The 13,822-nt window shown below is 43.5% G+C and overlaps 1 protein-coding gene across 1 annotated transcript; it reads left to right on the top strand.

The window, feature by feature from the left end:
- Window positions 1-225: 225 nt before the first annotated feature.
- Window positions 226-13,524, top strand: LOC135556170 (uncharacterized). The gene is made up of 3 exons (XM_064989152.1): window positions 226-872; window positions 1,871-1,970; window positions 10,832-13,524. Exons 1-3 carry the CDS (start codon window positions 516-518, stop codon window positions 11,668-11,670), a joined length of 1,296 nt encoding a protein of 431 aa, XP_064845224.1. The 5' UTR covers window positions 226-515; the 3' UTR covers window positions 11,671-13,524.
- Window positions 13,525-13,822: the final 298 nt, after the last annotated feature.

The raw sequence follows: 13,822 nt of genomic DNA, 5'->3' as shown, positions 1-13,822 counted from the left end.
AGTGCATAATCAATTTGATATAGGGAAGACTAAAATAAACTAAATTGGAAAATACCTTAATTTAGCAGTCCAACTAGCAGTGTTTACTGTCAAGTGTGTGTGCTCCGTGGGCAGGAGGGGTTAACCTGGATTAAATGTCCAATTGATGACGTTGGAGAAGTATGGAGATTCGCAACGTTGGGGAGCCCAATAAAAATGTGGTGTGGTCTGCTGTCTGAAGGTAGGTAGGGCAAGTAGACTGTGGTGTGAGCAAACATATCCTACCACAGTAGCTGTCTCACCAGCCAGGAGCCCAACAGTGTCAGTGCGACTCGCCTCTGTTCTCGGGAAACAACCCTGTCAAACGTCAGAGAGCAGCGAAGAGTTTAACGTTTCAAAAGTCTCGTCTCCCTGCTCAGAGGAATTTCGGCTATGTGTGTCGTCACAGCCAAACGAAACGGTGCACTTCGACAACGTTAACAACTTGTAAAGTTGGAAATACAGCACTGCAACGGCGTGGAAGACATTTCTCATAGATGTCCACTCAATTGGAAAGAGGCCTACAGCTAGAGAAGACCAGACTTAATGCGCTGAAACTCGAATTGGGTGAGGCGATTGATGTTGAGAGTCTTGACGGATGCCTGCCCGAGGGGCGGCACGGCGACGCGGAGAAAGGAGCGAAGGTGGCCGAGGAGCAGACAGCGACGCAGCGCAAAATGACCCGCAGCCCCAAATGCGCCCGCTGTCGGAACCACGGCGTCGTGTCTTGTCTCAAAGGCCACAAACGCTTCTGTCGCTGGCGTGACTGCCAGTGCACAAACTGTATGCTCGTGGTGGAGAGGCAGAGGGTGATGGCTGCGCAAGTCGCCCTGCGGAGACAACAGGCGACAGAGGTGAGCCATGCGGCAGGGACATCCGTATTATACTGGTGGGATAGAATTGAAGAAAGATCATTTTTATATAATCTAGGCCAAAATGCTGTAACCCTGTGAGCAGGACCAGCGAAATGAAGGACTATGAAATAACACATATGGATAAGGAAATTAATATTCATTGCTATTTTCCTTTAGTGATAATGAAAACAAAACAACGATATTGTTCACTTTTACATAAAAACCATAGGCTGTTTTTACTTAACATTTCTGAATAGTTAGTGTTAAAAAAATTTTTTAATTAAGTTATTCCACTCATAAAACGAATTTGTTTACACAGCATTTTGTCATATGAATTATAGGCTTTACACCAGGGAAACTAACATCTCATTATTCTGTAACAAACTAGCCTATAATATATCACATGGCTATGGCTATGACCGTACGCCTACCATGTGCAGTACCTGCCTGTATTTACTGCTCTAGTGTTTTTAATATATATTGCCTTAAGTCATTTCGCCATGGGGTTAATGCATACAGTGCTTTCAGAAAGCATTCAAACCCCTTGATTTATTCCATATTTTGTTGTGTTACAAAGAGGGACTAAAATGGATTTAACAGTCATTTTTTCAATGATCTACACAAAATACCCTAATGTCAAAGTGGATTGAATCTTTTTTTTCTTCTCACCTATCTACAAACAATACCCCACAATATATATATTGCAAATGAAAGAAATATTCAATTTTCATAATTTTTCACAGCCCTTGGTCCATACTTTGTAGAAGCAGCTGCAATTGCAGCGTCTTGGGTATGTCTGTATCAGCTTTGCAGATCTGGATTTTGTCCCATTGTTCCTTGCAGATTTTCCTCAAGGTCTGTTAAATTAGATGGGGAGCGGCGGTGACCAGCAATCTTCAAGTCTTTCCACAGATTTTCAATGGCCCAACCAAAGCCCTGACTTGAATATTATGTAAATATATTTTAATGTATGTTACTTCTACCCCGTTCCTTTGCAGGGTAAGAAAGTGATCAGGGGAGCAGCCACACCATTCCGTCGCACCGCTTATCAGCGCTACACCAGAGCACCTAGCATCTTAGCAAAGAGTATCCTAGAGGGTAGGTATCAGTGACAGACCAGATCACCTACTGAAGCACCCCTAGCTAACAGTAGTCTATCCTGCACAGTGCCTTCAGAAAGTATTCACACCCCTTGAATTACAAACTGGGTCTAAAATGGATTTAATAGTATTTTTCCCCCAACAATCTACACAAAATACACTGTAACGTCAAAGTGGAACAAAATGTATAAACATTTGTAAAAAATAAATAAATAAAAATAAACACTAATATATCTTGATTAGGTAAGTATTCATCCTCAAATCAAATGTTATTTGTCACAATGCGCCGATAACAATAGGTGAAACCTACCGTGAAACCAACAAAGCAGTTCAAGAAATAGAGTTAAGAAAATGTTTACTAAATAAACTAAAGTAAAAAAATAAATAACAATAACGAGGCTATTTACAGAAGGTACCAGCACCGAGTAAATGTGTAGGGGGTACAGGTTAGTCGTGGTAATTTGTAAAGTGACTATGCATAGATAATAAAAAGTTAGTAGCAGCGGTGTAAAATCAAAGGGGCAGGAGGATCAATGTAAATAGTCCAGGTGGCCATTTGATTAATTGTTTAGCAGTCTTATGGCTTGGGGGTAGAAACTATTAAGGAGCCTTTTGGTCCTAGACTTGGCGCTCCAGTACTGCTTGCCGTGCGGTAGCAGAGGGAACAGTCTATGACTTGGGTGACTGGAGTCTTTTAATTTTTTGGGGGCCTTCCTCTGACAGCGCCTAGTACATAGGTCCTGCATGTCAAGAAGCTTGGCCCCAGGGATGCACTGGGTCGTACGCACTACCCTCTGTAGCACCTTAGAGTCAGATGCCGAGCAGTTGCCATACCAGGCGGTGATGCAACCGGTCAGGATGCTCTTGATGATGCAACTGTATAACTTTTGAGGATTTGGGGACCAATGCCAAATCTGTTCAGTCTTCTGAGGGGGAAAGGTGTTGTTGTGCCCTCTACTGTCTTGGTGTGTTTGGACCATGATAGTTCATTGGTGATGTGGACACTAAGGAACTTCAAACTCTCTTCAAACTGGGGGTAGCCTGTCAGGAAGTCCAGGATCCAGTTGCTGAGGGAGGTGTTTAGTCACAGGGTCCTTAGTTTAGTGATGAGCTTAGTGGGTACTATGGTGAACAGCATGCTCACATACAGTGAGGAGAACAAGTATTTGATACACTGCCGATTTTGAAGGTTACAAAGCATCATCTGTGGATCTGTTGGAGCGGTATGCGAATTCGGAATGGGTCTAAGGTTTCCGTCATGATGGTGTTGATGTGAGCCATGACCAGCCTTTCAAAGCACTTCATGGCTACCGACGTGAGTGCTATGGGGCGGTAATCATTTAGGAAGATTACCTCCCCTTTCTTTGGCACAACGACTATGGTGGTCTGTTTGAAACATGTAGGTATTACAGACTTGGTCAGGGAGAGGTTGAAAATGTAATTGAAGACACTTGCTAGTTGGTCTGTGCATGCTTTGAGTGCATGTCCTGGTAATCCGTCTGGCCCACATCGGCTATAGAGAGCATGATCACACAGTTGTCCGGAACAGGTGGTGCTCTCATGCATGTTTCAGTGTTCAAATCAAATCAAATTTTATTTGTCACATACACATGGTTAGCAGATGTTAATGCGAGTGTAGCGAAATGCTTGTGCTTCTAGTTCCGACAATGCAGTAATAACCAACAAGTAATCTAACTAACAATTCCTAATCTACTGTCTTATACACAGTGTAAGGGGATAAAGAATATGTACATAAAGATATATGAATGAGTGATGGTACAGAGCAGCATAGGCAAGATACAGTAGATGGTATCGAGTACAGTATATACATGTGAGATGAGTATGTAAACAAAGTGGCATAGTTAAAGTGGCTAGTGATACATGTATTACATAAGGATGTAGTCGATGATATAGAGTACAGTATATACGTATGCATATGAGATGAATAATGTAGGGTAAGTAACATTATATAAGGTAGCATTGTTTAAAGTGGCTAGTGATATATTTACATCATTTCCCATCAATTCCCATTATTAAAGTGGCTGGAGTTGAGTCAGTGTCAGTGTGTAGGCAGCAGCCACTCAATGTTAGTGGTGGCTGTTTAACAGTCTGATGGCCTTGAGATAGAAGCTGTTTTTCAGTCTCTCGGTCCCAGCTTTGATGCACCTGTACTGACCTCGCCTTCTGGATGATAGCGGGGTGAACAGGCAGTGGCTCGGGTGGTAGATGTCCTTGATGATCTTTATGGCCTTCCTGTAACATCGGGTGGTGTAGGTGTCCTGGAGGGCAGGTAGTTTGCCCCCGATGATGCGTTGTGCAGACCTCACTACCCTCAAGGGGAGCCTTACGGTTGAGGGCGGAGCAGTTGCCGTACCAGGCGGTGATACAGCCCGCCAGGATGCTCTCGATTGTGCATCTGTAGAAGTTTGTGAGTGCTTTTGGTGACAAGCCGAATTTCTTCAGCCTCCTGAGGTTGAAGAGGCGCTGCTGCGCCTTCTTCACGATGCTGTCTGTGTGAGTGGACCAATTCAGTTTGTCTGTGATGTGTATGCCGAGGAACTTAAAACTTGCTACTCTCTCCACTACTGTTCCATCGATGTGGATAGGGGGGTGTTCCCTCTGCTGTTTCCTGAAGTCCACAATCATCTCCTTAGTTTTGTTGACGTTGAGTGTGAGGTTATTTTCCTGACACCACACTCCGAGGGCCCTCACCTCCTCCCTGTAGGCCGTCTCGTCGTTGTTGGTAATCAAGCCTACCACTGTTGTGTCGTCCGCAAACTTGATGATTGAGTTGGAGGCGTGCGTGGCCACGCAGTCGTGGGTGAACAGGGAGTACAGGAGAGGGCTCAGAACGCCCCCTTGTGGGCCCCAGTGTTGAGGATCAGCGGGGAGGAGATGTTGTTACCTACCCTCACCACCTGTGGGCGGCCCGTCAGGAAGTCCAGTACCCAGTTGCACAGGGCGGGGTCGAGACCCAGGGTCTCGAGCTTGATGACGAGCTTGGAGGGTACTATGGTGTTGAATGCCGAGCTGTAGTCGATGAACAGCATTCTCACATAGGTATTCCTCTTGTCCAGATGGGTTAGGGCAGTGTGCAGTGTGGTTGAGATTGCATCGTCTGTGGACCTATTTGAGCGGTAAGCAAATTGGAGTGGGTCTAGGGTGTCAGGTAGGGTGGAGGTGATATGGTCCTTGACTAGTCTCTCAAAGCACTTCATGATGACGGAAGTGAGTGCTACGGGCGGTAGTCGTTTAGCTCAGTTACCTTAGCTTTCTTGGGAACAGGAACGATGGTGGCCCTCTTGAAGCATGTGGGAACAACAGACTGGTATAGGGATTGATTGAATATGTCCGTAAACACACCAGCCAGCTGGTCTGCGCATGCTCTGAGGGCGCGGCTGGGGATGCCGTCTGGGCCTGCAGCCTTGCGAGGGTTAACACGTTTAAATGTTTTACTCACCTCGGCTGCAGTGAAGGAGAGTCTGCATTTTTCCGTTGCAGGCAGTGTCAGTGGCACTGTATTGTCCTCAAAGCGGGCAAAAAAGTTATTTAGTCTGCCTGGGAGCAAGACATCCTGGTCCGTGACTGGGCTGGATTTCTTCCTGTAGTCCGTGATTGACTGTAGACCCTGCCACATGCCTCTTGTGTCTGAGCCGTTGAATTGGGATTCTACTTTGTCTCTGTACTGACGCTTAGCTTGTTTGATAGCCTTACGGAGGGAATAGCTGCATTGTTTGTATTCAGTCATGTTACCAGACACCTTGCCCTGATTGAAAGCAGTGGTTCGCTCTTTCAGTTTCACACGAATGCTGCCATCAATCCAAGGTTTCTGGTTAGGGAATGTTTTAATCGTTGCTATGGGAACGAAATCTTCAACGCACGTTCTAATGAACTCGCACACCGAATCAGCGTATTCGTCAATGTTGTTATTTGACGCAATACGAAACATGTCCCAGTCCTAGCTTTTGTCTGTAGGCAGGTATCAGCAAAATGGAGTCTTGGTCAGCTTTTCCGAAAGGGGGGGCGGGGCAGGGCCTTATATGCGTCGCGGAAGTTAGAGTAACAGTGATCCAAGGTTTTTCCGCCCCTGGTTGTGCAATCGATATGCTGATAAAAATTAGGGAGTCATGTTTTCAGATTAGCCTTGTTAAAATCCCCAACAACGATGAATGCAGCCTCCGGATAAATGGTTTCCAGTTTGCAAAGAGTTAAATAAAGTTCGTTCAGAGCCATCGATGTGTCTGCTTGGGGGGGGGGGGGGGGATATATACGGCTGTGATTATAATCGAAGAGAATTATCTTGGTAGATAATGCGGTCTACATTTGATTGTGAGGAATTTTAAATCAGGTGAACAGAAGGATTTGAGTTCCTGTATGTTTCTTTCATCGCACCATGCCTCGTTAGCCATAAGGCATACACCCCCACCCCTCTTCTTACCAGAAAGGTGTTTGTTTCTGTCGGCGCGATGCGTGGAGAAACCCGTTGGCTGCACCGCATCGGATAGCGTCTCTCCAGTGAGCCATGTTTCCGTGAAGCACAGAACGTTACAGTCTCTGATGTCCTTCTGGAATGCTACCCTTGCTCGGATTTCATCAACCTTGTTGTCAAGAGACTGGACATTGGCAAGAAGAATGCTAGGAAGTGGGGCACGATGTGCCCGTCTCCGTAGTCTGACCAGAAGACCGCTCCGTTTCCCTCTTTTTCGGAGTCGTTTTTGGGGTCGCTGCATGCGATCCATTCCGTTGTCCTGTTTGTAAGGCAGAACACAGGATCTGCGTCGCGAAAAACATATTCTTGGTCGTACTGATGGTGAGTTGACGCTGATCTTATATACAGTAGTTCTTCTCGGCTGTATGTAATGAAACCTAAGATGACCTGGGGTACTAATGTAAGAAATAACACGTAAAAAAACAAAAAACTGCATAGTTTCCTAGGAACGCGAAGTGAGGCGGCCATCTCTGTCGGCGCCGGAAGTATAGTATGTTGCTTGCCTTGAAGCGAGCATAACAGGCATTCAGCTCATCTGGTAGGCTTGCATCACTGGGTAACTCTTGGCTGGGTTTCCCTTTATAGTCCGTAATAGTTTTCATGCCTTGCCACATCCGACGAGCGTAAGAGCCAGTTAGTAGGATTCAATTTTAGTCCTGTATTGAGGCTTTGTCTGTTTGATGGTTTGTCTGAGGGCATAGCGTCATTTCTTATAAGTGTCCGGATTAGTGTCCCGCTCCTTGGAAGTGGCAGCTCTAGCCTTTAGCTCGGTGGGGATGTTGCCTATAATCCATGACTTCTGGTTGGGATATGTACGTACAGTCACTGTGGTTGATGACGTCGTTTATGCACTTATTGATGAAGCCGGTGACTGAGGTGGTATACTCCTCAATGGCATTGGATGAATCCCGGAACATATCCCAGCCTGTATTAGCAAAACAGTCCTGTAGCGTAGCATCCGCGTCATCTGACCACTTCCGTATTGAGCGAGTCACTGGTACTTCCTGCTTTAGTTTTTGCTTGTAAGCAGGAATCAAGAGGATAGAATTATGGTCAGATTTGTGAAATGGAGGGTGAGGGAGAGCTTTGTATGAGTCTCTGTGTGTGGAGTAAAGATGGTCTAGAGTTTTTTTCTCCTCTGGTTGCACGTGACATGCTGCTCGAAATGAGGTCAAATGGATTTAAGTTTGCCTGCATTAAAGTTCCCAGCCAGTTGGAGTGACGCTTTTGGATGAGCATTTTCTTGTTTACTTATGGCCTTATACAGCTCTTTGAGTGTGTTCTTAGTGTCAGCATCGGTTTGTGGTGGTAAATAGATGGCTATGAATAATATAGATGAGAACTCTCTTGGTAGATAGTGTGGACTACAGCTTATCATGAGGTATTCTACCTCAGGCGAGCAATACCTCGAGACTTCTTTAATATTTGGCATCACGCACCAGCAGTTATTGACAAATAGACACACACCCCTGCCCCTCGTCTTATGAGACATAGCTGCTCTGTCCTGCCGATGCATGGAGAAGCCAGCCAGCTTTATATTATCCGTGTCGTCGTTTAGCCACGTCTTGGGGAAACATAAGATATTACAGTTGTTTATGTACCATTGGTAGGATAGTGCTAATCGTAGATCGTCCAGTTTGTTTTCCAACTGCACGTTGGCCAATAATACAGAGGGTAGTGGTGGTTTACCTACTCGTTGGCAAATTCTTACAAGGCACCAGACCTCTTCATGCAGATAACAGGGATTCGGGTCTTGTCTCGTTAAAGCAGTATATCCTTCGCGTCAGACTTATGAGTTACAAACTATGCGACAAAACAAACAAAATAGCACAGTTGGGTCGATACATGTTAAAATCCCCTTTGGCATCGATTACAGCGGTGAGTCTTTCTGGGTAAGTCTAAGTGCTTTCCACACTGGGATTTCGTGTGAAATCCCTGAGTGGGTTCCTTCCTCTCTGGCAACTGAGTTTGGAAGGATGCCTGTATTTTTTGTAGTGACTGGGTGTATTGATACTCCATCTAAAGTGTAATGAATAACGTCATGCTCAAAAGGAATATTCAATGTCTTTTATTTGTATTTTTTTTTACCAATCTACCAATAGGTACCTTTCTTTGCGAGGCATTGGAAAACCTCCCTGGTCTTTGTGGTTGAATCTGTATTTTAAATTCACTGTTCGACTGAGAGGCCTTACAGATAATTGTATGTGTGGGGTACAGAGATGAGGTAGTCATTCAAAAATTATGTAACCTTTTACTGCAGTGGGCTAAATCAGGTTCACACAGTGTTTCTTGGTAGTCTTAAACAAATCTGTTTTGAAACAGAAGTATACACCACACACACATGGTTCTGGGCTTAAACAAAATAAGACACCTGTATCATATAGAGATGTATTACATTTTGAGTTTGCATCCCAATATTACACTGTATACCACAGCATTGTTGATTACTCGTTTCTGATGGGCTAGGAATGCATTCTAGAATGGACATTAAAACCCGATAACGGGACAGTTGGAAAATATATCAGAACAGTTGGAAAAAATATCAGGACAACTTGCAATCATGACCCAATAATATACGCCTGCACATGCCGACCGTACTTGCTGCAAAGTTACAGAAAGCTAAACCAACAACCACACAAATGGAAATAGGTTACATTGTAAACGCATGTCCAATAAGTGAAGAACATAGCTTGCTAGCAAAGGTTTGTTTTTGCAGACATATTTGTTTGGGAGCATCTCATGACCTAACGTGGTGAGTGATGAACATTAATTTCTCCTGTCCCCCTCCACCGCTAAAGCTGTCAAATCCTTCCACGTTTCAAGTTTTACCAGCTGTTTTCAGCAACTGATTTTTGAATTTGGTCTTCATATTGGCAGGTTTGCTAGCAACAAACTATTTAGCTATTTTATTGCCTAGTGTTTGATATGCAACGCAATCTCCTCGTAATTAACAGTCAGTATTGACGAGTGCCCGGACAAGGAGGCAAACTTTTCTAGCTATGCCAAGCAAAATCAGGCATTATCAGCTCATTGTTATGGATGTATCCAAATGAATGTGAATATAAAACAGCTAATTTGCTGTTATTCTGGCTGCAGATGTCGTGAATGTGTTAGCCGTAGCTAGCTGGTTAGCTAGCAAGCAGGGGATACGAATGTATCCAGCGAGCATGGCAACGGAAGATAAAGAACGAACGACCGGGGCGTGTCGATAAATATCGAACTAATCAAACATATGACTGGGTCGTGTCTCTAGCAACCAAAAGATGAGAAAGTATGAATGAGCTTTTTTTTAAATGAAAATATCAACAAACAAAATGTAATTTCTACCCGTAAATATGTGCTTATCGTTGTTTTCTTTGTCAACTGTGGTATAAGTGGGATAAAAGCCTCCGTTCTGTACATTACCTTGGAAAAATTAACTCGACTCTCGTTCGGATGTATCGTCCATTATTTCCAAGGTAATGTACAGAACGGAGGCGTTTAGCCCTTAGTTATATAAAATACATCAATGAAGATTGAACTATAACACCATCTGACATATAAACACCAGATAAAAAAAACATGTTTTTTTTAAATAGATATATATATTATGAAAGTACAGAGTGAGTCCTTGCAACTTATTATGTGACTAGTTAAACACATTTTTACTTCTGAACTTTAGGCTTGCAATAACTAAGGGGTTGAATACTTATTGGCTCAAGACATTTCAGCTTTTAAAAAAGTATTCATTTGTAGACATTTCAAAAACATAATTCCACTTTGACTTTATGTGTAGGCCAGTGACAAAAAAAACTACATTTAATCCATTTTAAATTCAGGCTGTAGCACAAGAAAATGTGGAAAAAAAGTTAAGGGGTGTAAATACTTTATGAAGGCACTGTAGATTAGAGGATGAAGCTTCATTAGCATCTAGCTCATTACCCCATCTCCTGTCTCAGACCAGACAGTGGGCTACACCACACGGGATAAGTCAGTAATTACACTGCCTGTTTCGTCTATAGGGACTAGATCTGTTTGTATTTTATTTATGGTAATTACAATTATGCAAATGGAGGTTATGGAATTACAAGCTGTGTTTACCAGGGAGCGGCTGGAAGACAAAATGATGAGGTCATGTTACCTCTAAGTTCCCCTGAGTAAGCACATGAACATGTACACACACTACAGCAATGTCATCACAGCTGTGTTTAGAGCATCTACTTTGGCTTTATGAATTTCAACTTCATTTACCAAAATAAAGTTGGTAAATTAATGTGTTCATTGTTTAACTTCCTATTTGGTAGATTTAAGTTATTATAGTGAAACAGACTGTGTTCTCAAGGTAATCATTATACAACTTAATGACATCAGTGTTGTACATTACCCAATAGGGTACAAACTCCCTATGGCGGAGGACGGCCCTTGGTCCAAGCGACATCACTTCCCCTCTGTCAGTGCCAGGATGAGGAAGAGGAGGGCGTTTGCTGATAAGGAGCTGGAGACTGTGATGCTGGAGAGAGAGCTGAGACAGAGAGAGCTGGAGGACATATCAGGTCTCACCCTGCTTCACCCCCCGGCCCTGGCAGTGATGCCCGCCTCCCCCCACCACTGCTGCCCACACAAGGACCATGGGGCATCCACCTACGTGCCTGTGTACAAATACAAACCGGGCCCTGTGCTGTATGAGTGTGACTTCCACTGTTACCAGGACGAGCTCAAGGCCAGATCAGCAGAAAGCGGTTATAATTATGGTCAGTTCATGTCAAAGTGTAACTCTAACTCTGGGGTTCTGGAACACATGGAGCAAACCAGGGAGAGAGCAGTGGAGAGCTGGGAGTGCTCCAGGATGAGGGAGAGCTGTCGAGAGCCGTTACCCGTGCCCTTACTACAACTCCAACAGCAGGGTAGTAGTTATTCTGAAGGCTCAGCTGATCTGGACAAAGATAAGGCCGTGCCAAAATGGGTCAAAGACGATCCAACCGTTCCAACGGCCATCATGCCAAAAATAGCCATCACACACTCTGACTCTCCCTCTGAACCAAAGCATATGTTTCAGGGAGAGATAGAACCCTACAAACCCAGCAGGTTCCCAGAGCCCCACTTCCTCACACCCAAGGACTGGTCAGCAGGTGGGATTAGGCATCATGACAGGCCTCAGATCAACTCAATGAAACCCACAGTGGTGAGGCGGCCATTACCGTTCTCAGTGGAGTCATTGCTGAGGGCCTGAGGAACTCATGTCCATAAGTGCATTTTCTATTAACAACACTGGTTACTGTAAAATGCATAACTAGTGAAATAATGTATTTAAGAAAATGAGTATACCCCAATCTATGTCAGTATTTAGTTTTAAAAAATGTGCTTTCAAAGGATTGTAAGATAGTATTTTTAGAGCACAAGATACATGTATACAGTGGGATCCAAAATAAATGACACCCTTGATAAAGATGAGCAATAATGACTGTTGTATAAAGTAAATAATAAAGATTCTGTGCTATAATGTGCAGTGCCTTCAGGAAGTGTTCATACCCCTGGACTTTTTCACATTTTGTTGTGTTGCAGCCTGAATTCAAAATGGATTTAATTGTTGTTGTTTTTCTCACCCAATACCCCATAATAACAAACAGATTTGTTTTGTTTGACCAAATAGAGAAATATCTCATTTACATAAGTATTCACATGCTATGACACTCCAAATTGAGCTCAGGTGCATCCAATTTCCTTTGATCATCCTTGAGATGTCACAACAACTTCATTGGAGTCCACCTGTGGCCAGTTCAATTGTTTGGACATGATTTAGAAAGAAACACATGTCTAAGGTCCCACAGTTGACAGTCTATGTCAGAGCAGAAACTATACTATGAAGTCCAAGGAACTGACCGTAGATCTCCTAAATGTAATTGTGATGAGGCAGATACAGTACCTGGGAAGAGTGTAAAACAATTTCTAGAGTGTTGAAAGTTTTCAAGACCACAGTGATGACCAACAACCCATTGACCTGCATAGTTCCTTGGCTGACATGGAAGAACCTGCCAGAAGGACAACAGTCTCTACAGCACTTAACCAATCTGGGCTTTATGGGAGAGTGGCCAGACGGAAGCCAATCCTGATATAAAAGAAACATGACAGCACACCTGGAGTTTGCAAAAAAGGCACGTGAAAGTCATAGGCAAAAGATTCTGTGGTCTGATGAGACTATTTGGCCTGAAAATGTAACTATTTGGCCTGAATGCAAAGCGCTATTGTCTGGAGAAAACCAGGCACAGCTCATCACCCGTTTAACATGGCAGCATCATGCTATGGGGATGCTTTTCAGCAGCAGGGACTAGGAGACTGGTAAGGAGGGAACAATAAATGGAGCCAAATACAGGCAAATCCTTGATGACAATTTACTTCAGAGTGCAAACAACCTTAGACTGGGGGCGAATATTTACTTTCAAACCGAACAATGATCCCAAGCATATAGCCAAAGCAACGCTGGAATGGCTTCAGAACAAGAATGTGAAAGTCCTTAAGTGGCCCAGCCAAAGCCCAGATTTGAATCCCATTGAGAATCTTGAAGATAGCCGTTTACCACCCTCCCCTTCTAATTTAACAAAGCTTGAGAAAATCTGCAAGGAAGAATGGGAGAAAATCTCAAAATCCAGACGTGCAAAGCTGGTACAGACATACCCAAGATGACTCAAAGCTGTAATCGCCGTCAAAGGTGCTTCTACAAAGTATTGATTCAGGGGTGTGAATACTTATGTAAATGAGATATTTCTATATTTCATTTTTGTTTTCACACAAAAGTTCTTAGAAAAATGTCAAATAGATCAGTGATTGAACTGTTGCCCAAAGCGTTAGTTTTGAATCACAGTATCCACACTGCCTGCTCCGGTCCTCCCTCTCAGGGTTAACACTGTCAAAATAAACTCTGTGGTGTTCAAAAATCCCTTTAATTCTAAAGAAAACTAACAAAGAAAGGAGTACATGGGGAGGCAGGTGGCCTGCAGCTCTCAGAGAGAGAAAGAACATTAGAAACCAAAGAGAAACACCTCCAAGCCTGTTCAACACTTTTCTAGTCCCCTATATACATGTTATAAAATATATTAATACCAAACAATTGCCTCATTCCATGCCTTTGTTCAAAAATAGAACACACACACACGCACACACCCTTTCTTTAGTCAGATCAGACAGAGACAGGATGGGGAGGGGCTGGTGCCAGCAATACCTACCCAGCAAACCAACATTTGTTCTACTGTATGAATGTTCCCTGAACATTCATTATGTTGCGGCAAATGTTCTCCTAACACAAAAACGATCCAGTTGTGCTGATGATTATACTATCCAGTTGTCTATATGATTATAGATTGTATAAAACATTCGCCTGATGTAGC

The sequence above is a fragment of the Oncorhynchus masou genome, chromosome 15 (assembly GCF_036934945.1).
Source record: "Oncorhynchus masou masou isolate Uvic2021 chromosome 15, UVic_Omas_1.1, whole genome shotgun sequence".
In the NCBI taxonomy this organism is placed as follows: domain Eukaryota; kingdom Metazoa; phylum Chordata; class Actinopteri; order Salmoniformes; family Salmonidae; genus Oncorhynchus; species Oncorhynchus masou.
Note: the sequence above shows the minus strand (reverse complement) of the source record. Positions and strands in the feature narration are given on the sequence as shown.